Here is a 24,351-nt window from a genome sequence, read left to right as displayed (position 1 = left end):
TGGGCACGACCGCTCCTGTTCTGCAACAGGTGTCCGGTGACTGCCGCGTGGCTCTCGTGGCCGATGCACACGGAAGGGCGGGCAGGAGGCCCACGCACTTAACTGGTCTGCCTCCGTGGCTGTGTCCGTCCACCGCACGGTTTTGGAATCCACTCTAAGCGCGCACGTTTCCATTCCAAGGGCGTAAGAGGAGGAAAATTAAGCCTCCTAGATGGTTGACCTGTCTGACCCTAACCAGACATCCCCGTCCCTGATAAAAATTAAGGCTGAGGATTTTGTCATGCTTAAGCAAGAGAATAACCCGCAGACTTGAAGTAACATTCGCTTTTTGTTTGCCTTCCAGTGATCTCGTGTGGAAGCCTCTCCTTTCCGCCAAACGGTAACAAGATTGGCACGCTCACAGTTTATGGGGCCACAGCTATATTTACGTGCAACACGGGCTACACCCTGGTGGGGTCTCACGTCAGAGAATGCTTAGCAAATGGACTTTGGAGTGGCTCCGAAACTCGATGTCTGGGTAAATCAATCTATCATCTGGTATTTCTTTAATTTAGCTAAGCCTGAAAAATAGACTGTGGTTGGGCAAGGCGTAACACTTCTTGCTATAAATGTTCCAACAGAGAAACTAAATCCTACCTGGTCTTAGCACTACACTTCACACAGCAACTTCTTTAAGTATTGAAGGGGATTATTTTTTAATCTGGCCAATAAATGAAAGTCACATATTGCCTTGAGTGACTTAGAAACTATTTTCTACAGTGCTGAGGGTATCATCGCAACTTTATGCCATCAGTTTAGGACACACAAAAATGATACTCAAAAATACTACATGCTTTATCTTTAAAAGAAATTTTACATTGTGTCAGTAAGTGGAAGTGACTAAGATCAATCAGCATAAGTACAATGAATTATTTCGAGAAGAGTGTGTGCACAGTCACGTGTTCTTCCTTCGCTTAAAGATTAAAATTTTCTGCATGATAATTTTAAAAAATTGAGTTGAAAATCTTTTTCATTGAAAAAAAATCTAGTGAATAAACATAAGAAATTGTTGAATTGGCAGCTTAAAGCACGGACTTACAATGCTCCTGTAGGTCTCCAAGTAATCTTTAAAATATGTTAACTGCCTTTTGTCCTTTTGACCTCTTTGTGGGACCTCAATAATTTTGTAATCACTCAAAAGCTATAGAAGCTGGAAAGTTTAAGCCTCTGACTCTCCATGGGCTGGAAATCACTTCAGGAATGAAGCCAGGACCAGTAAATTTTGAATAGTAGAAATCTGGTCTTTTTACTTGAGATAATTTGAAGAAATGCTCAGGAGAATTTGGGGGAAAAGAGAGAGAGAGAAAATGAATCTAAATAATAATTCCAGAGGAAATCAACCAGTGAAAGGAGTTTCTTTGTCACTCTTATCCATGAAAGGACACCTGCTTTCTTTCTTTTTTTTTTTCATGAGAGAGAGAGAGAGAGAGAGAGAGAGAGAGAGAGAGAGAGCAGCGGGGAGGGGCAGAGGGAAAGAGAGAGAATCTGAAGCAGGCTGCATGCTCAGCACAGAGCCCTATGCGGGGCTCGATCTCATGACCGTGAGATCATGACCTGAGCTGAAATGAAGAGTCAGGCGCTCAACCAACTGAGCCACCCAGGTGCCCCTGACACCTGCTTTCTTTAAGTTGCTGTCATACCTATATGGAAGCTGCCAGCATCCCCTGTGTGTGTAAATACATATATTGTTGCTGAGTGTGGTCAGTATTGTTGTCAGTACACTGTGAAACTTCCTTGGAATGTGTGTGGGATTTTGTGTTGATAGTCACTAGTGCCTCTGAGATTTTCTGAGCCTTCCTACGTGTCATTATAAAATGTCTGGTCATTGAGTACCACTCTCCGTAAGGCGTCCCTCCTTCGGGGTAGCTCTTCTCTGTTACCTTGAGTGACAGACACTTGGTGCTAGGAAGGCAACCAGGTGGTCTAAGAAACGTACTTGTCTGCTCTAATTGTGATAATGGAAAGCAGTGACAATTTACATTTGACTAGTGACCTACTGGTTACAAAAGCCTCATGAGGTGAGATGGTTACTGTGGCCTCAGGGAGTTTGAGTGGCACAATTTCTATAACTGACATCCTGGGGTCTGCTGGGGTCTTGTTGATTCCAAAGAAACCTTCACTTTTTCTCTGGTGTTCTTCTTGCCTGCAGATAAGGACTTCGAAGTCGAAAGGTTGCACGGTGTGTTGTATAGTTGTCTGGGCCAGTGTGCCGCAAAGTATGGCTTAGGTACGATACAATATGTCTTAGAAGCTTTTGGGAGAGGGAGTGTTCTGAAGGAATTGAAACTGAAAATAAAGAGGAATAAAACTGTCTGGAAAAGAATATATAACACATTAGCGTAGGAGGACCTAGATGTAAAATATAAGGAATGATAAAATTGGAAGAGGCAGAGAATACGGAAGAAAAACAACTAGAAAAATATTAGATAGGACACATTGCCACATATATTTATAAAACAACGAGTAAAGGGTGGGTAATACACTTAGTATAAATATTTCAAAAGTCAGCGAATGCAGTTGCACAACTACCACTGCAACTTGAAAGTGTAATTCGTGATGCAGGCACAGGCACACCTCCGAGATAACTGTGGATTTGGTTCTAGACCAACACAATAAAGCAAATATTACAATACAGTGAGTCAAGTGTATTTTTTGTTTTCCCCATGCACATAAAAGCTATATTTACGCTATACTGTAGTCCGGTAAGTGTGCGATAGCGTTACGTGGAAAAACAATGATGTACAGTTGACCCTTGAACTACACGGCAGTTAGGGGCTCTGACTCCTCCCTCCTGTCAAAAATCTACATACAACTTTTGAGCCCCTAAAAACTGAACCTCTGATAGCTTATCGCTGACTAAAAGCCTTACCGATAACATAAATGAACACGTATTTTGTATGTTATGTGTAATATATACTGTATGCTTACAATCAGGTAAGCTAGAGAAAATAAAATGTCCTTAAGGGACACCCGGATGGCTCAGTCAGTTAAGCTCCATCCAACTCTTTGTTTTTTTAATATTTTTATTTATATTTGAGAGAGAGAGAGAGAGAGAGAGAGAGAGACAGCACGAGTGAGGGAGGGGCGGAGAGAGAGGGAGACACAGAATGCGAAGCAGGCTCCAGGCTCTGAGCTGTCAGCACAGAGTCTGATGTGGGGCTCGAACTCCTGAATCATGACATCATGACCTGAGCCGAAGTTGGACGCTCACCCCACTGAGCCACCCAGGTGCCCCTAGCTCCATCCAACTCTTAATTTCAGCTCATGTCAAGGTCTCATGGTTGTGAGATCAGGCCCCACGTCGGGCTCCGCACTAAGCGTGGAGCCTGCTTGGGATTCTCTCTCTCCTTCTCTCTCTGTGCCTCCCCTGTGTCTCAAGCTAAATAAATAAGCAGAGAGAAAATTTATTAAGAAAACCTTAAAGGACAGGAAATACATTTACAGTACTGGATTTGCTGAAAAAAATCCACGTGTATGTGTACCCACACGGTTCAAACCTGCGTTGTTCGAGGGTCAAATGTACACGCCTCAATTTAAAAATACTTCATTGCTAAAAATTGCTACACGATCCGAGCTTTCAGCTGCTCACAACCTTTTTGCTGGTGGAGAGTCTTGCCTCAGTTGTGATGGTTACTGACTGATCAGGATGGGGTCAGCTGAAGGTCGGGGTGGCTGTGGCTGTTGCCTAAGATGAGGCAACGTGGAAGTTTCCCACATAGACCGGCTCTTCCTTTTATGAACAACTTCTCTGCAGCATGTGATGCAGTTTGACAGCATTTTGCCCGCAGTGGGACTTCTTCCGGCTTTGGAGCCACCGTCTCAAACCCTGCCGCGGCTTTCTCAACTCGGTTTATGTCGTGTTCTCAGTCCTTTGTTGTCATCTCAGTGACCATCACAGCATCTGCACCAGGACTAGATTCCATCTCAGGAAACCCCTTTCTTTGCTCGTCCACATGAAGCGTCTCCTCATCTGTTCAAGTTTGGTCGTGAGACGCGGCCCCTCGTCCACTTGTGACTCTCGTTCTCTGGCTCCTTCCACCACGTCTGCCTCTACTTCCCCATGAAGTCTTGACTCCCTCAGCGTCATCCATGAGGGTTGGAGTCCACTTGTTCCAGACTCCTATTTATGCTGATATTTTGGCCTCTTCCCCTGAGTCACGGATGTTCTTAATGGCATCTAGAATGGTGAGTCCGATCTGGAAGGTCTTCAGGTTACTTTGCCCAGATCCATGAGAGGAATCACCATCTGTGGCATCTATAGCCTTGTGAAATGCATTTCTTCAATAGTAAGATGTGAAAGTTGAAATGATGCCTTGATCCACGGGCTGCGGAATGGATGCTGTGTTAACAGGTGTGAAAACCACATTCGTCTCATCGTGCGCCTCCATCAGAGCTCTTGGGTGACCAGGCAGAGCACAGGCAGGTAGAGCACAGGCAGAGTAGATGTAGCCCAATTCCGAAGGGCCCGCGGGTTTTCAGAACGGTACGTGGGCATCGGCTTCCACTTAAGGCACCAGCTGCGTTAGCCCCTGACAGGAGCGTCAGTCTTCCTTGGAAGCCCTGAAGCCAGGCATTGACTTCTCTCTGGCGGGGAAAGCTCTGTAGCATCTTGTTCTAACAGAAGGCTGTTCACCGACTCTGAAAATCTGTTGTTTGGCGTAGCCACCGTCACGAATTATCTCCGCTGGATCTTCTGGAGAACCTGCCGCAGCTTCTGCGTCAGCACTTGCTGCTTCGCCTTGAGCTTTTATGCTACAGAGACGGCTTCTTTCCTTAATCCTCACCGACAAACCTCTGCTGGCCTTAAACTTTTCTTCTGCAGCTGCCTCCCCTCTCTCAACCTTCGTAGCGTTACAGAGAGTTAGGGCTTTGTTCTGGATTAGGCTTTGGCTTAAGGGAATGCTAGGGCCGGTGTGATCTGTCTAGACCGCTCAGACTTCCTCCTTGTCAGCAATAAGGCTATTTCAGTTTATTATTATTCGTACGCTCACTGGAGTAGCATTTTTAATTTTCTTCAAGGACTTTTCTTTTGCATTCACAACTGGGCCAGCTGTTTGGGGCAAGAGGCCTAACCTTTGGCCCAAGGCTTTCAACATGCCTTTCTCACTAAGCTTATTCATTTCTGGATTTTGATTCAAAGTGAGATATGTGTGGCTCTTTCGCTTGAAAACTCAGAGGTCATCATGGGGTTATTAATTAACCTTATTTTAATACTGTTGTGTCTCAGGGAATAGACAGATGCAGCAGTCAGAACACACATGACATGCATCAGTCAAGTTCACGGTCTCATACGGTCTCATATGCACGTGGTTTGGGGTGCCCCAAACCCTGTTACAATAGTACCAGCAAAGATCACTGATCACAGAGCACCATCACAAATATAATCAAATATAATCAGATTTGAAATGTTGTAAGAATTACCAAAACGAGACACAGAGACACAAAGTGAGCAGACACTGTTGGAAAAATGGCACCAATATACCTGCTCAGTGCAAGGTGGTCAAAAACCTTCACTTGATAAAAATACAGTATTTGCAAAGCACGATAAAATGAGGTATGCATGTGCATGGAGTGTGACAATGAAAGGTTATCTCTTGTCCTGTATAATAGATCACTTATGTCTAGATAACATAGTATAAACCAGTAAGAACATATATCTGTGGGACCCAAGGAGATATGGCTGAGGCCAGGGTGGGGGTGGGGGAAACAGATAGGAGAACAGAGGTAAAGTCAGCGCTAGAGAAAATTCTCAACAGGCCAGACAGATAAAGGAAATAGAGGATCCAGTCCTAAATCTGGCACAAAGATTTGATAAAGTAGATAACGGATACCACCATAACCTCAAAGTCACCCAGATGCCTTACTTGTATACAGTGATTTGAATGATATTATTTATTGACAGTGAAAAATGTACAAGACAATTTTCAATTATATTGACTTCGTTAGAACGCACAGGAGGTGCTCACGGCTACCGTTCATAGCTAAGAAATGACTTACAACAGTGAGGAATCTGCCCAACGTTGTAAAATCAATAGTATCACAAACAGAATGCAAACCTAGGCAGTTTGACCGGAGAACACAGACTTCCTAACATTAGGGTATGTAACTAACGTATCCGAGCAGATATTGTGTTATTTTGCCAATAGTTGTATTTCTCAAAGGAAGATGTAATAAAAGAGTGCACTATGTGCATTGTGCTAATTCTGACCAGTAAGGTGGAATAAGTTGGTTGGTTGATCCTGGGAGTAAAATGGCTGCTTACCCCAGGCGTGCCCTCAAAAGAAGGTTGGTGCCTTAGTCGTCACATGTGGCTAATCTCATCCTTCATGTTGCGCTGCTCCCAGACCTCTTGCTTACCAGTCTTGCCAGTATTTTCCCTCCATTTCTTGCTCTCTGAATTGTTTCTTTGTCCATTGCAATGCTATGGATCTCCAGAAAATCTGGATTTTTACCCAGCTGAATGACCTTGGGGGACTCTCAGGTTCTCCTGGACCCTGTGAGGGTAAACTGGACAGTGATGAAGGGGAAATGACTTATAATGACAATGGAGGCAGCCAGTGAGAGTCTTTTTAAAAAATCAAGGCAAATAATGGATAAAACCCCATGGAATCAACTTTAAAGGAGACATCCCTTTTTAAACAAGACAAAACAACCCCCACAATTCTGACTTTGAGAAACAGATCACCCCAATGAAGAGAAAAATGGAAAATTACCCAAAGAAATGGAGACAGTTACATGAGATGTTCTACAAGAAACTCAGTTTGCAAGCAAAACAATAACCCTACAATGTACTAAGGGAATTAAAATACAGGTGAAGGTCATGCTGTGAAAGATAGACTCACCACGAGCGGGGTGCAGTGAAAAGATTCAGGACCATGAAAGTGTAAGGACCCTGTAGAATTCAGGTTTGAAATAAGAACCAAATTCACTCATTGTGGTTGGTATTGAAATAGTGGATGGCCCAAGTAAAGCAGAAGGGCTCAGCTTCCTCTTCATTCTGTCCTCTGTGTCGTGAATCGCTCTGGAATGCAAAGGTTAGAACCTGCTTTTGTATCAGAAACCAGGACCCCGGGAGAGAAAAGGAGTTTGTTCAGGAGAACTTGAGAGTTTGAGTGGAGTGGCTGGGGGGACCCTGGAGGAGGTGTCCAAGTCACTGACAGTCCCCCTGCCAGTGGCACGTTATTAAAAGGAACGTGTAGCGTGATTTTTCACACGAAAAGGAAAGAAGCAAGCTGGCAGGAACGGTGGATCTGTTAATTTGATGATCCACAGAGCTGTTGGTCAACTCTGTTGTTTGCAAGATCTGTGGTGATGCATGCTTATGAAGAACACAGATAGTTTCACAAAATAACATGCAAGTCTGGGTTCATCTTTGTCTGACCTTGCTTTTAGATGGGTGTTCAGAAATACTCTTTAGAAATGGTGCTTCCGAATTTGGCAAGACGTAGATCAAGGTTTTCTGTTACGACTCTCACAGTCAAGAAAGTATAGGAGCGCTATGTTGTCTTTTAACAATTGCTGAAGGGGCTTTCCACAGTGACATCGATTATTGGGTTGATGCGACTGGAAAGCAGATTTCCAGTTGTGTAGTTCTCTCCCTCATTCTAGACTTCTCCAAGAAGTCTACTCCAAGACTTCTATCCACACCTTGAGTAGAGGCGTAGTAACGCCAGCTGAAAGAGCGAGAGTAAATATTTGGCAACCGATTCAGAATGTCACCGATTTCAGTGACAGACGAAACACATATGAAAATAATGCAATTCATGGAAAGCTTCACTCTAAGTAAAAAGCAAAACACCTTCCAATGTACATGACGAGGAGAAAGTTAGGAAACCCTAGCACTCATGGAAGGATTTGGTGTTCTCAATATGAGAAGGCTCATAAATGCAGAGGTAGCCCTGAGACTGATGGTGTCCAGGCTTCATGAACAGGACCCATCTCATTCTCTGGCTAGGAGGTCCGCGTCCACAGTGATGATATCGCTTCCGTGAAATAGTTCAAGTGGGTGGTGAAAAACTGGCACGAACCTGTGCTCAAGGATGTAGTAAACGTGATAGGTGAAGAATGTTTGGAGAGCCTGTGATCATCAGTTTGACTGCAAGACAAGTTAGGAAGTAAATAACAGCCATGTTCAAGTATTTAAAATGGTATTGAGAGGTGGAATAAACCCATTTTGGTAAACTGTTTTACGTTACAAGTGTCAGCCCTGATGGATGGATAGTGCCCACCACAAAGACCTGTATTGAGATCTCTAAGTTTTAATCAGGTGGGGACAGGGGGATAAAAAAGCAACGAAACAAAAATAAAATGAATTAAGTACATGTACCAAAGGCAAGAGCCAGGGTTGCCAATGACATTAGTGATGCATAGTTTGATTCATTTGTTTGGAATGGCAGACACTGTGCAGAAAAGTAGTTTTCAGACTATGTGTAAGAAATTCCTTGCCTTTATTCATTTTTTAACATGTTAGACCTGCCCCAAAATGCAAAGAACAGTTCACACAGAAGGCAGTCGCCTGTTTGGTAGGCTTTTACGTGTAGGATTCCTTTAGACTTGGAGCCTCATTGATTCCATGTCCCAGATGCTTTTCATTAGAATGCAAAATGCTTTGACAAAAGCATTTTTTTCCAAGTGTGTGAGGCATCTTGTTTTTTAACGGTTACTGGAAGAAGAAATACTTTGGCCTGAGAAGTTGCTTCTCTTTCCTGTGGAACGTGGATCATATTTCCAGTTGTAGCACTGTGGTTATTTCCAGCGATTTCCAGCAGGAAAGACCATGCCAGGGTCCTCCGATGATCACTGCAGCAGAAATGGCTAAGCACGTGGACCGACAGCACTTTCACACTGGGACGCTGGGGACTGTATCTGCAGGAGAGCTGTATTTACAGAGATGAAGGATGGTCTTCTTTGCTAAACACTCTGGCACTGAATCCACGCTGTGTTGGAGCTCGCTGGTCTGAATTCTACGCCAGAACCTTTGAGACAGGATGCAGTGAGGGAAGCCGCTCGACCCTGTGTGCGGACATCATGGTAGCTTAACTCCAGGCAAAGGGAGGCCTGTGTGCACCACAGGATCTTAGCGTGCACTTAATCGATGCTGTCATTCTCACCTTACTACTGGGGTCTCCCAGCGCTCTGCGAATCACCAAGGGCTTGTTCTAGTTTAACATCTGTGTTGTGCGATGCTGCACATCTCCCTGGGCTAGGGAATTAAGCGCTGGGAATGCTGACCCCATATCTACTCATCAGGTACCTCAGAATCCATCGGGGAAGTTTGATGATCCCCGTGGTCCCTTCCGTTTATCTTCCCTGTGGTAGTTTGCACTGAGCCCAGCAGACAGCACACAGACGAGACGAGGTGGTACGCTTGTAACCCAGGTCTCCCGCTGTAGAGACCTACATTAACCTCTTGATGACATTTATATCATTTAGACTTCTCACACGTAATAACGCTTCATCTCCGGCACCTGGCCACCTCTTTAGTATGTGGTATTCGAGATGTCAGTGATAGACCGAGATGTTACCCACATAAAGAACATGTTCCTTTTTTAGTAGGTTGTTTTGCTAGTATTCGAAATAAGGTTGCCTTTGCTGTACTATAACGGCCTATGAAGAGATGAATTTTTTTGTACGTATAATAGCACGGTGACATTCGTATGGCTGAAATAGCTAGATGACATGATTCAAAATAATACTGTTGGGTCATACTGTCTCATAGTTCTTAGAGAATAGAATTGGCAAATATTCTGCAAACGCCTGGTGTTTTAGGATAGATCCGTGTAAAAAAAATTTAACAGCCGATTACGGTAATGCCTATATTACAGCAGAATTGCAGCAGCGGAGTAGAAAGTTTACGCGCCCACCCCTGATCTCTGGTACACAACGTTCTGTGTAAAATTTAGCTGTATGATGCCGGGAAGGGAAAATATTTGGCAACGGCCAGTGCTAGTCGTCACATGTTACATATGCATCGTCAGTGGCTGGGAGATAAATGTCACGAAACACTCCCCAGCCGCAAGCGCTTCTGTCCGTATTTCTGAATATTCTCTAATGATATTCATCCGATTCCTCAGGAAACGTGGCGTAGGGTGTAAAGGTTAATAGGATCCAGGTCTTCTGTTTTCAGGAATTTATAATCAGAGGAATAAAGAAGATAAATACCAAGTGCCTTTAATAAAAAGGTGAGATTAGTGAATGGCAAAAGAGAGAACTCGGGGTGGGAGAGAGGCCGGTGGAGGAAGCCGTTTGGAGCGATGCTGGGAATGTGCACAAGCAGAAGTGGAGCGAGTTCCTCCCAGAAACTCCGATGTGCATCCAGTGCTGCAGGAGGCGGTCCAGATGGTCCAGAAGGCTGGCCCACTGGCATGCAGCCTGTCCTGGGGAAGTGCTCTGTGTCGAGTCCCAGGAAAGGGGGGTGTGCACTAATGCGGCAACGCGCTCATGGAGGAGAAGCCATCTAATTGTTCAGGTTCAGGCTCTGGTTCGGGCACAGGCTCGAGGCTGGGGTGCGGGGCCACACCCTGCTCTCGTAATCACACTCTGCCGGTGGAGATACGTAGGGCAGAAAAATTAGGTGTCTATTTGCTGAGTTCACAATGCAGCAAAACAGCAAAAAATCTTGAAGTCTGGGTATTTTTTTAAGTTTATTTTTTTAATGTTTATTTGTCATTGAGAGACAGAGAGACACAGAGGGTGAACAGGGGAGGGGTAGAGAAAGGGGGAGACACAGAATCTGAAGCAGGCTCCAGGCTCCGAGCCGTCAGTACAGAGCCCGATGAGGGGCTCAAATTCACAAACTGCAAGATCGTGACCTGAGCCGAAGTCGGTCACTTAACCAACTGAGCCACCCAGGCACCCCTTTTTAAGTTTATTTTTTTATTTTTATTTTTTTTTATTTTTTTTTTTCAACGTTTTTTATTTATTTTTGGGACAGAGAGAGACAGAGCATGAACGGGGGAGGGGCAGAGAGAGAGGGAGACACAGAATCAGAAACAGGCTCCAGGCTCCGAGCCATCAGCCCAGAGCCTGACACGGGGCTCGAACTCACGGACCGCGAGATCGTGACCTGGCTGAAGTCGGACGCTTAACCGACTGCGCCACCCAGGCGCCCCTTAAGTTTATTTTTAAGAGAGAGAGAGAGAGAGAGAGAGAGAGAGAGAGAGCGCACATGCACACAGGCAGGGGAGGGCAAAGAAGGAAGTATGTGCAAAGTGATAGAGTGATTATTTGGGGAGCTGTACAAAAAGGGACAGATAAAGGACTTCTGAAAGCCCCAGAGACTACCCAAATCCTGAAACTTTTATTTATATTAAGTATGGCTTAAACTAATTCTCTTGGCACTAGGAAGTGTCAAAAAAGATTTGAGAAAACATTTTGTGGCGAAGATTGGGCCCTCCTTTGATGTACTCATGCACAAAGTGTCGTGTACCTCCTGTAAGCAGATACCTACGTGTCCTTGGGAAAATTCCCTTGCTGTCCATGGCACCACATTTTCTCAGACTTAGGCAAAGTTGCTGAGCACTGCCCCTAGAAATCACACTTGTGGAAGATCAAAGTCTTGTCTCTCAGCACTCAGACGTGTTCCTTTAATACGTACAGATCTGAAGATTCAAATGCATCCAATGGTGTTTAATGCCAACGAGTTTCTCTGCATGTAAGAATCTGAACCGTCTGACATTTTGTGACTGTTTGTTAATACTCAAGAAGAGTTTGTCAATTGGCTTTGGAATCCACTGCCAAATAACCTTGCCTTTAGCGCAAAGCCAGTGTTATTGCCCAGAAAGGAAAGAATGGAACAAACTGCATTTCTAATTCTTACGCAGGTACTGGGCATTTATAACGATTATTATTTTATTTTCAGCAATAAGTACCAATAATCACAAAGCAAATATGAAGGTTGAATATTTGGTTTGTAGATTTTCTAAAAATGTGTAAATGTATTCCGTTTTAATCCCCAGATCAATATTGGTATTTGTACAGACACAAACCAGTGCAGTGAAAAGGTGACCTTACAGTAGTGAACTCTCAGGATGGGGAGGAGTGTGTGTGTGTGTGTGAGAATGTGACCTGATGATAGGAGAGAGATCCAGGTATACAGTTGCGTTTAATGGCACGGATTCCACACCAAGGGATGCAGGGCTCTGGGTCCATAGTGTGCACACCTATAACGTGGGAGATAGCGTGTCCAGAATCTCTACTGGTGCAGTGCGTTTCTATGGAATATGGGCAAAAATGGAGCTTATTTACATTTCCAAATCACCAAATTCATTTCTAAAATCGTACAAGTGCACATAATTGTAAGACACTCTAACACGCGTTACTTGAAAGTACATTAAAACCTTGGATTCTGAGTAACTTTTTCTGCGAGGGTTCCACAAGATGAGCAAACATTTCTAGTAAATTTTAACTTGATACACGAGCGATGTCTTGCGATAGGAGTCGTAGGTGATGCCCAATGTCACGCGATCACAACTGAGCCAATGGTTCCGGAAATTCACTTTGATATACGAGTGCTTTGGACGACAAGCATGTTTCCAGAACAAATTATGCTCACAAACCAAGGCTTTACTGTAACTTGAAAGTTGGAAGTGTTCAGCGTTTGCATGTGTTGGGATATTAAGGTATATCTGCCAGCTGACATATGACACCCTGGGTCAGTCACTCAGAAAAGTCACCAGTAGAAGTCAGTGTGTTTGCCAAGGGCTGTGGACCGCATGGCTCCTTACAGAATGAGAAACAAATAGAGAAACACTGTAGGAAGCTACTCTAAATATTGCTCACATCCTATGAATGGATAAGGTTCCTGCTCTAAAATAGAGCATTCCAGAAAGCACGGATAGCATCCGTACAAGTGCTGGAGGAATCCAGTTCATTCGAGAACAAGTTTTCACAATATTCACTCTACCAGAAACACATTCAGGAAAGCACCTGTGTCCTCTCAGAAATGTTAGACCACACCTGCTAAGACATGGGGTTTAGATGGATCTAGAAAGAGCTGCTTGGAGGAGCCTGTCCTGCTCTGAGTCCTGCAGTAGTGGGTGAAGCCTGCATCGCTGACCTGCCTGGTCCCCACGTGCTGGCCGTGTGGTGGGTGATCACCCTGCTGACCCCCAAGACTGCAGACAGCAGCCTGGGCTCCCCAGGGATCCCAGCCGCGTCCCAGCCCCTCCGATCCTGCCTCTGGCAAGTTTGCAGGGAACCCTTGACCCAGGGGGAATCCAAGAAACCAGGACACCCCTTCCTGGCCTCAGGGCATTCCTGTCCCCCCCCCCCCCCCACTTGTTTCCAGCTTTCAGTCTACCTTCCTACCCATCTCTTTTTAGTTAAATTTCTTGGGCAGGGCAGCAAGGTTGGTTAAGTCCGCTAAGCGTCTGACTTTGGGTCAGGTTGTGATCCCATGGTCCGTGGGTTCGAGCCCCATGTCGGGCTCTGTGCTGACAACTGGGAGCCTGGAGCCTGCTCCAGATTCCTTCGCCCTCTTACTTTGCTCCTCCCCTGCTTGCACTCTGTCTCTCTCTCTCTCAAAAACAAATAAACGTTAAAAAAAAAAAAACAAAACTTCTTGGGCAAATTTTATCCCTCCTAACCCAATTTTAGAGAAAGATTATCAAAAGACATTCTCTTTTTTTATTTGGAGCATTCTAACTGCAATATAGTAACAGTTTATGAACGAAAACAATAATGCAGCCTTCATTATATACAGAATAGCATAAACTATAAGCCAGGAATTTTCAAAGCCTGTAGCACAAAGCAATTACCTGGCAAAGGAGGTGATACATCCAGGTGGCTGTGACCTGGCCTATTCCACTGCAGCACAAATGAAATCTCGGTTGTTCTGGAAATTCTGAAGGGTCCCTATTCTATCCTTCAGTGGTCTTCATAGGCCAATAGAATGATGTTCACTCATGGTGTAGCCTGTGGGCTCCAGAGAACCATCCGCCCGACACTGGGCAGCACCCACGCTGGCACTGAGTTCCTAATTCAGCTACTGATTCAAAACCAGTTATAAGAGTTGGGGGATTTCCCGCAGTGCAGACATGCTGATTCTGCACTTGGAGAAAAGGTAGAAAATGTAACGTTCCAGAACCGTGGAAGAAATAGATTTGGTCATTCATACTTGAAGTAAAAGGAAACTTGGCAATTCCTGTAGGAGATATTCCTATACCTATCTAGCTGGCTACAGAATTAAAGATCCCGTAGAGTGACAGTTTTTACCACTCTGCCTCGTCCCCGAGCCCTAGTCGGTGCTCTCGGGTTCCGCTTAGTGGCAGATTACTAAATTCACAGGTAGGATTGATCCAGAAATAAAGCAGCCCGCATGCTTGTCACTCCGAGATTTTCTTTCCACACTTGACTGAAAGCATTTCCAACTGATATTTCTCAAGAACTGAGTTCCTGATGTGATTCTGTTGGCTACAGAATTGCCTGTAGGAAACAGTGAGTGATCTGTGTTTAAGCGGAAGCCAAATGTTAACAAAGAACAAAGGAGCAAACAAACAACAACAACAACAATAAAAAGTGGGATCTAGGACCAACTATATACTCACATCGTTTTAATTAGTTGATACTTTGCTTTGAATTTCTTTTTTTTTTATTTTGTAGTTAATAGATTTTCTTATCCTTTGCTATCGTTTACACTTAGCAGAATTGTAGTAGCGAAACCCATCCAAGTAGTGGAAGACGCATGAAGTAAAGAACAGTATGTACAGTTATAAGCAGATAAACGTGGATGCCCTTCCAGTAAATGGATAATGTGGTTCTATAACACCATGGTCATGTTGCCTGTTTTAGGGTCTGCAGTGTCCACTCTTGGCTGCATGTCCCGCCCTGCTCCCCCACTCCCGTGGATGCCCACACCTTCAGGCCCTTCCGAATTAGACCTCCCCATCGCTTTTTCACTCTCTGTGGTTGGATCTTATTTTCTGTGCAATCCCATGCCCTAAGAACATTGCTGGCCAGTAGGAAATCATCATTAAATTACTGTCAGATCGCCTAGCAGGTAATGGATTTGGATATGCTTTGAAAATGGAAAGGACCTCACTGTCCACTGTCACAGGGATTTAATGAGTGACATACATTTTAGCCACTGGACAGAAACATGAAGATAATTACAAAGCATTCTATGATAGATAAAGAGAAACACTTCCTACATAGTGTATCTAACACAAAATGTGGCTACATCAAGGATAAAGAAACTCACAAAAGACATAGCACAATATTGTCATAAAGTAATAGACTCTTACCTTTGAAAGAGATTTCCGAGTATATTGAGCTCAAATTCTACCTAACACAGATTCCCCCCCTGCCCATGATATTTTTACATACTGTCAACATTCTGGTTAAATACTCTTAAGTGAAATTGTGTGAATATTCTGTATTTGTGAGTGGCTTGTAATTGGTTTAGGACTTTGAATGTTTTAAAAACATTTTAACGCATGGGCTGGAAATTCGTATAAGTGAAGGTCAGATTGGTATGTGGTAGCTTCAAATCAGGAAGTCACATGGTCTACATGTATTCAAATGAGGACGCAGAAGCAGCAGGTGATGCTATGGATTCTTCCTGTCAGGCCCTGAGCCAAAATGAAGTGCTTTGGAAGGACATCCTCTGTGTCCTTTTCATGTTGAAGGCCAGATCCTCAAAAGAACAGAAATGACCACATGTCAGGGAAGAGGCGCCATTGGGAATTGTTGCTTCCACATGTGGCTGTCATCTTTTCCCTTCAATATCGAAAGTATACAGGTACCTTCCTGACCGTTAAGAGTAGCTCTGTCCCAGGTTTCCAGAAGATAGCGCAGACTCAAACTATGTGCTCTTACAAAAACTCCATTATGAAAGAGAATGTTTATTAATTTCTCAGAGTGAGTCTGGCCAGGGACGTTTGTCCAAGTCAAGGGTGAGACCAAGCAGATCCTGTAAATGGTGGAGGCTTTCCCATCGCTACGCACCCCGCTTACGCATCCCAGTTGCCCTGCACCCCAAGTCCCTTCTCATGGAGTGGTGGCAGGCTTCAGAAATAACCCCCAAAGCACTTGGCATTTTTCTAGAACAACAGCCGGGAGTTAGGTGGCCCACTCCCTCTTTGAAAATTGGATTGTGTTGTTGTACATGTTTCTAGAAAGTACATGTTTTAATGGTCACCTCAAAAGTGGCTGGGATCTCTGTGGGATCTCTGTGCCAAGCCTGTGTGCTGCCCCTCGTCTGGCTCTTTTACTAGTCGTCGTCACCCGGATTGGAAAATGGCCCCATCTCCCGCCTAACAGGGCACACTTTGCATGTGACGGCCTCTCGAGTGGCAGAGGGCTTGTGGAGCCAAGGTCAGTGTTCTGTGATAACATTCCCAGCTTCAGAGGCTCATTCTTCAACCCTTGGGGCACATCCTTCCTCCTCTGAGTTCTCTGCATGCATCAGGTCTCGGTTTGGGGGAGGTGATCGGGCCTGTTGCCAGGATCGACTTAATCGATCTGGCCGAATGGGAAAAACCTGTCGAGGCGACAAAGAATTGACCAAATCTAGCATGACTTTTTTGGCCCGACTTCTTATAAACGTTGTTCGAGCAGGGATACCCGGCATCGATCGGGTCTGTTCCCTCTCCGTGCTGCAAAGTCACCTTGCCGATAATACACTTAGTGCAAAACCCAGGAGGACACAGTGCCGGTAAACGCTGTCAGAAGCAGAAACATAGATTATTATTTTAAATTCTTCAGAATGATGGAGTTAGCACCAATTGTTGCATGGCAACGATTTGACAACTTTCTCCACCTTGGAGGTGGTCTGCTTTGTGTAAAGCTTTGACAGCTGTGTGCTCTATTTGGGAGATAAATGAACAGGGGGAGCCAACATCAAAACACTCTGCATGGGGGCGCCTGGGTGGCTCGGTCAGTTATGCGTGCAACTCTCGATGTCAGGTAAGGTCACGGTCTCATGTTCGTGGGATCGAGCCCCGAGTCAGGATCCAAGCTGAGCACAGAGCCTGCTTAGAGTTTCAGTCCCTCTCTCTCTCTCTCTCCCCAATCTCTGTCTCTCAAAATAAATAATTATACATTTAAAAAAATACTCTGCCTCTACTCCCGCCTGTCCCTCCCTATCCACATCAGCTTTGAGGTTTGTGTGGGTCACTCAGGAACTTGTGGTGAACGCCTTTTTCTTCGCATGCATCCCAAACCCACGTGTAACACGGATCCTTGGAATGTCAGGTACTCCTAATGCTTCCTGTTTTGTTGATTAGCCGTCCTTTGCATAGGAGAGGAAGGGAGGGGTGAGGAGGGAAGGGGCGGAGGGGACCAGGTGAGGGGAAGGAGAATGGAGCAGAAGGGAAGGGGAGAGCGCAGGAAGGCAGGTGGAGAGCGGAACAGCCACAACGAGCCCCCCTCTTCCAAGTTCCCTCTGTGCCACGTGGCACCGCGTGGTTCTTAAAGGGGAAAAAGTGTGAAGGACGCTTGTTAAGGATGGGAAGGCAGACTGTGTGTGGTACCATCATGCTAGGTGTGGGGTCACTGCATTGGGATTTTCCAGTGGGGGAGAGAGGTGGCGCTCATCTGTGCTGCATTGGGAGTGGGGGTCACAGTCCCGGAGAGGAGCGGTCCCGGGCGGGGGTCCCCAAGAGGGGCACATCGGGGGAAGGAGGGCTCCGGCGAACCTGACCTAGCAGTATGGTGCTGAAGGCAGGCCAGGGGGACAGACCTCACCCGGGGGTGGTGGGGGATGGAAGCCCATCAGACAGTGGGGGGGTGGGGGCTTCGCACTGAACTGACCTCGCACAGTGTTTGCTAACACTGGACTTTACACGAAGGGGCATGGGTGAGAAGGCTCGGGAGCTGCCAGAAGTGCAGTCAAGCCAAGGGTCGTGGTCACACTGCCCCACCCTTCCGCTCACAGAGAACGGAGCGCCCCTTACTTCCTTCTGCACACGGACGCTCTCTGTTACTGGAGCCTGTTGGACAACGTTTGCCAATTAATTACCTTCTCGCATTTCAGATTCCTTCCCGCCATCGCTTTTCACCTCTCCTTCAGTGTGAATGTCCGTCCTGATGGCACCTTCCTGCCTTTTCTTTTTCCTGCCCCACACACTTCCCACGGGCAAGCTCAGGGAGCGTCAGCTAACATCCATAATCCTGCTTCTCCTACACCTGCTCTGTCCTCAGGACATCCGTCCCCCGAATACTAGACTCTTCTTCCAAGTGACTACAAGCCAGTTCAAACCTAAGCAAATGCACATGTTTGCAACTGAACGTATTTTCTGGGGCGCCTGGGTGGCTCAGTCCGTTAAACATCTGACTCTTGATTTCGGCTCAGGTCATGATCTTGCGGTTCATGAGTTCTGGCCCCTCACCGGGCTTGACACTGATGGTGTGGAGCCTGCTTGCGATTCTCTCTCTCTCTCTCTCTCTCTCTCTCTGCCCCCCCCAAATAAATAAATAACATAAAAAAAGAAATTAAGCATATTTTCTGATATTTATCTTGAAATTTCACAAACAGTTCCACGATCTACTCTCTCACACTGGAAATCCTTACCTCCCATGGTCAACATGTCACAAAACCTATCAATACTAATCCCAAGTGTCTCTTCCCCTTTCCTGGCTTTTATTTGGAAAAGCGGTAACAACATAAAATCTCGGTAAGAGAAACAAGTAAAGAAAATACATGGGGAAACCATAATCGGGGAAATAACTTCATTAGCAATTCCTCTGTGTTAGCAATTTCATATTTGAAATATGACTCCCACAATTGTTGAGAACAATAAATGTGACAAAGCAAAAAAGTTGTACAAAATACTGTGTATAAATGGGAAAAATCCCAACACGTTGTGTACTTGACAGTAAAGGTAAACAGGCTGTGAATGCACTGCTTTCATCAGAGACTGACTCTGCAAAACGTTTATCGGTTTTACTCGTGTCTGCAGCTGGCCACTGCGGTTCCCCGGACCCGATCGTGAACGGTCACATCAGCGGAGACGGCTTCAGCTACCGGGACACTGTGGTTTATCAGTGCAATCCTGGCTTCAGGCTGGTTGGAACTTCCGTTCGAATCTGCCTGCAAGACCACAAGTGGTCCGGACAGACCCCCGTCTGTGTCCGTAAGTACAACGTGAACGCATTTCAGCATGTGCTTCCTTTGGTCACCTTTTCTCCTGGGAGGAAGTCTTAGCACAGACGTGTGTAACCTCCAGAGTGAGCCAGAATGGAGACGCGTCCCTTCACCTGTGTTGAGAGAGACGCCACGGGCAGGGCTCCTCCCTTCCTTTCCAACCCACCTCCCCCTGTGTTCCCTTCCAGCACCTCCAGAGGCTGGTCCGCAGTGAAGGTGCTCCTTAACTCCTCTCAGACAGGTAGATCCCAGGACGAGCGATGTCGTGCACTCATTTACCTGATTTCATCACAGGGTAAACAGGGTGGAAACAGAAGGAGGGCAAAGGCACAGAGTCTGTCCGCAGGTTGACTTTCCGGAGTCCCCCTGATAGCTACATACCCCTGATCTTCTGTGTTGTTTCGTATTTTTTCTTTCAACAAGAATCCAGAGTTTTGCCAGCAGTCCTTCCTTTAAAAGAAAGAGGTAGAATCTCATGGAATGATTGTCCTCAAACTTTATAACATCCAAGATAACTATCAACTAGTGTTTTTAGAAGACATTGTACTCTCTATTGCAAAATTTGTTTTACACCGATAGTCTTTTTCTCCTAGTATATTCTTTATTTTCCTGCGAATTATACGGAGGAAATGTTTCTGCGGCCATAGATAATGACAGGTATCATCTAGGAAAGTGCGGTGGTAAATGGGCAGAGTTCAGGGGCGAAAGCTTTACTTAGAAGAAAGAACCGTTGACAAGATAAACGAGGAGGAAAACACCAGTTTTATGACTGTAATGTGTTTCTTTTGAAAGGGCTTCTGAAGGATATCTTTGGGATTTGTATTGCTGTTATTTAGGGCATGACATTAATGACAGTTCACTACCTTTCTAAAGATCGCACAATAGGGACTGTCAAAGAAAATGCTGTTTGAGCATGCACACTTATTTTGCTACTTTCCTGATGTTTAAATTGATATTGGAAAAATTGATGTATATTCAGTTTATCAGCCAAGTCCCTGTAATGTTTCAAAATGAGAGTTCCACGAAACTAGCTGGTGTTTTCTAAGGGGAAGATATTCAAAACTCGTAATTGGTGTAAGAATTTTACCCCCTCTCGTTGTTCACTGCTTTATTATATAGAGTTATTTGACGTTCTGTCGTGACATAAGAATACTTAGTAAGATGAAGAAAGTTCATCTTCCAGGTGTAGGTTATTTTCCATAATTATAATAAACACATTAGGTCTGCTTATGGTTCTTTGTCACCCTTTTCCCTTCCAAGTGTAAATACAGCCTGTAAGGTATCTGACAGCCGGCTTTGAGTCCATACGTGGGCACGCCTGTAAAGGTCTTGATGAGGCGTTCCAAGGGGGGGTGACGACCTGGTTGTTTTCTGACACTGCTGTGGGCCTGTCTTCCTACGCAGCCATCACCTGCGGCCACCCCGGGAACCCTGCCCACGGCTTCACCAACGGCAGCGAGTTCAACCTGAACGACGTCGTGAACTTCACCTGCAACACGGGCTATCTGCTGCAGGGCGCCTCTCGGGCCCAATGTCGGAGCAACGGCCAGTGGAGTAGCGCCCTGCCCACGTGTCGAGGTGGGGGGGGGGGCCGGGAACGAGTTGGGGAGGGAGGGGGGAGGGAAGGGAGAGGGCTCCCGGAACGAGCCCTGCAGGCTGAGGTCAGCGGGCTGATGAACACCCCAAAGCACCCGTGTGTGTGATGCTTCAAGGACAGGACTCCGCAGGTGCTTTCACTGCTGGGGGGCGGGCGGGGCGGGGCGGGGGACACAGTTGGGAGAATGATGGTGAAGACTGGCCAGGTGTTCAGTCGGAACAGTCTAGGACTCTGAAGTAGGCTCCTCTTCCGTTTCCCTTCGTCGTTACCCATTCATTCATCTGTACCGTGTCTTTGGACTCCGCTTCTAGACCTGGGGGTACATTTAGGAAGTTCTCAGCTTTTAAATCTCTCTCTCTCCTCCCCCCCGACCCATTCATTTCTTCAAAAATCACCACCTAGATCTAGGCTAAGACCTGAATTTTCAAGATCTGCTGTTTTGGGGGTTTTGTATTTCTAGATGTTTGAGCTCGTATTTAAGGGTCTGTCTCCATTGCTTTCCGTGAAAACATGTCGCACGTGAAGGTGACTGGTGCTTCAGTGTGAAGGTGAGAGTTTATGGTAGTGACGTGGTACGGGAGCCAGACAACGAGTGTTCCTCTCATTGACGATCGCCCACCTCCCCACTGGGGTCCCCAGGAGGCTACATCCACATGAGACGAGAGCAGAACGGGATCCCAGCAATTTTTAAAAACAGCGATGGGAAATTTGGCTCCCAGACTGTAGAGTTCTGGTCCGAGTCTATACGCAAGTGCTGGGCCCGAGCTCCAGACGAGGTGAAGTCTCTGAATCTCCCTTCCCTCTAAACACTAGTATTAGATTCAGCCCCGCAAAGCAGGCTTCTGGTTGTGACGTGGCTGGGCGTGGGGTGGGGTCTGGCCAGCTTGAAAACTAACACGTTTACCTTATGTATTGTCATTCTTCTTATTACTATGAGTCGTGGAAGCCGGGGGCCATGGAGGAGGCCGAACAGGCTTAGAGGGCAGCTCTGAATGTGCGGACCAGCACAGAAAGCTGGCTTCCGCGTGGCATCTCGCCCCTTCGCGTTTTTGCGTTGAATGCCGGGGTGGTTTGGTACACCCCGAATGCTTCCAAGCGCCGCTCCAAACACAGCCGAGGGGATCACCCTCACCTCTCGCAGGGAAGCGTGAGGGGTGCAGATCTGCAAGAAACGGGGGGTTGTGGGCAGTGGCGGGAAGACAGAGCTGTTGGCGTCTTCACTGGCTAGGCGGCCGCGGGGGTCTAGGAGATGAGGCCGCTTGAATCGCGATCTCTTCTCCACCTGGGCGACGGGAACACAGCACAGCTGCAGCCACGATTACGCACGAATGCCCGGAAAGTTCGGTCCGGTTTGTCTGGACACAGGGGCACAGCGTGATTGTGCCTTTGATGTCTTAGGGACATCCAAACACGCCATGTTCCTGCTCCCCCAAAGCCCTTCCGTTCAACTTCGTTTAACATTTACTAAGCACGTGCTCTGTTCCAAATGCTGTGCTCTGCTCTGCCAGTAGAGAGGTGGGTAAAATCACTCATACCTTGGAGTCGATGACAACGAAGACCGGAGGTGCTCGCTAATTAGGTGGGCAGAATGTCACCCACAGCTGCTGAGACATCATCCATGTGACACGGAATATATGCTTGCCAGATGGCAGATGGGATGAACTCAGGATGATGGGATTTTCCTCGTCAAACCTTTTTTTGGGGGGGGGGGGACTGTATTCCACTTTTCTCTAACTTCTACCAAAGAAGAGGAGTGGAAATCAAATGCTGCCATTTATTCACGGTTTTCAGGGTTTTCGATACCACGCTGAAGGTCCTTTGGAAGCCTCGGGCCCAGCGTAACGCTGGGATATGTACTGACCTCTTCAGCATTAATTTTGCCTCTCTTTACCGTTCTCCATTTCCTCAAAAAATGGGAATGTACTTGATTTTTCAGGGGACTTTATTTTTTATAGCATAGAAAAGAAAGTTTTAAGGTTCACAGAAAAATCGAGAAGACGTAGATTTCCCAGGCATCCCTTGCCCACACGTGCACAGTGTCCCCCATTATTGACGTTCCCTACCATCCCTACCAGATGGTGCATTCGCTACAATCGGCGAATCCACAGTAACACATCTCACCACCCAGAGTCCATTCGCACCCGGGTTCACTGGTCGTGTCGTACAGTCTATGGGTTTGGACAATGCATAATGACACGTATGCACCCTGACAATGTCATACAAATAGCTGAACTGCCCTAAAAATCCTCAGTGTTCCACCTGTTCATGGTCTCTCCCCCCACTAACCCCTGGCCACTACTGATCTTTTCAGTGTCTCCATAGTTTTGCCTTTTCCAGAAGGTCACATAGTTGGAATCACACAGGGTGTAGCCTTCTCCGACGGCCTGCTCTCACTTGGTGATGTGCACTGAAGGTTCGTCCATATCTTTTCATGGCTGGACAACTCATTTCTTTCTCACGCTGAATGACGTGTCGTTGTCAGGATGGACCACAGTTTATTTATCCATTACCTCCTGAAAGGCATCTTGGTCACTTCAAGTTCTGGTGATGACAAATAAAGCTGCTATAAACATCCATATAGAGATTTTTGTGTGGACATGAGTTTTCAACTCCTTTGGATAAATACCAAGGAGTATAATTGTCAGATGTATGGTAAGAGCATATTTAATGTTGTCAGAAAGCACCACCGTGTCTTCCAAAGTGGGGGGCGCCATTTTCCGTTCCCTCCAGCAAGGAGTGAGAGTCACTATTGTTCCACATCCCTGTCGGTATTTTGGCGATGTCTGTATTCTGAATTTTGGACATTCTCACAGGTGGATAGTAGCTCTCCTTGTTGCTTTAATTTGCATTTCCCTGATGACGTAGGACGTGGGGCATTTCCCTGATGACCTAGGATGTGACATGATGTGGGGCATTTCCCTGATGACCTAGCATGTGGGCGTTTCCCTGATGACCTAGGATGGGGGCATTTCCCTGATGACGTAGGATGTGGGGCATCTTTTCATGTGCTTTTTCCCGCTGTATATCTTCTTTGGGAGGCATCAGTGAAGGTCTTTGGCCCATTTTTCATATGGATTTCTTGTTTTCTTCCTAAGTTTTAAGAGCTCTTTGTCTATTTTGGATTAATAGTCCTTTATCAGTCATCTCCTTTGCTATTATTTTCTCCCACTCTGGCTTATCTTCTCATTCTCTGGGCGCTGTCTTTTGCGGTATAGAACTCTCAATTTGTGCTTCATTTTGAAAGCTGTTCCTCCCAGTACATGTGATGAAGGGGTAGGGGGATGCCTGGTAAATGCCATCCTACAGGTGCTGAGTGGATTGGAAAACACCGGAACATCTCCAAGGTGCCTTCTGCTCATGTTTTCCTATTTTCTATCTCTTTTGTTTGTTTCCTTCATTTATGAGCTAAGAGCTACAGTCTAGTGCACAGAGTTTACATATTTATTATAAAACCAGGGAAAGCATGATTTCAAGGAGGACGGGCTCATAAAGGCGGTGAAGCCTTAGGGAAAAAACGTCGTAAAACTCAACAAGGTGAAGATAACAAGAATAGCTACTTTTGAAACAAAATCGTCAGGGATTCTTTGCACCTGTTGCAGTACAACCTGATTCTTATCTCACGTGGTTCCTT

At 45.9% G+C, this 24,351-nt stretch overlaps 1 protein-coding gene across 5 annotated transcripts in view; it reads left to right on the top strand.

Annotated features, from left to right (window-relative positions):
- Positions 1-24,351, top strand: part of CSMD1 (CUB and Sushi multiple domains 1) — a 2,004,702-nt gene that overhangs the window by 1,926,190 nt on the left and 54,161 nt on the right. For all 5 annotated transcript variants that reach the window (XM_053900776.1, XM_053900775.1, XM_053900774.1 and 2 more), the window contains 3 exons: positions 344-517; positions 18,939-19,112; positions 20,528-20,701. In XM_053900776.1, coding sequence (XP_053756751.1) covers positions 344-517; positions 18,939-19,112; positions 20,528-20,701 — 522 coding nt within the window. The remainder of the gene's footprint in view (positions 1-343; positions 518-18,938; positions 19,113-20,527; positions 20,702-24,351) is intronic.

The sequence above is a fragment of the Panthera pardus genome, unplaced genomic scaffold (genome assembly GCF_024362965.1).
Source record: "Panthera pardus isolate Hobbes unplaced genomic scaffold, ASM2436296v1 HiC_scaffold_13, whole genome shotgun sequence".
In the NCBI taxonomy this organism is placed as follows: domain Eukaryota; kingdom Metazoa; phylum Chordata; class Mammalia; order Carnivora; family Felidae; genus Panthera; species Panthera pardus.
The sequence above is the reverse complement of the archived record's forward strand: the minus strand, read 5'-3'. Positions and strand labels throughout refer to the sequence as shown.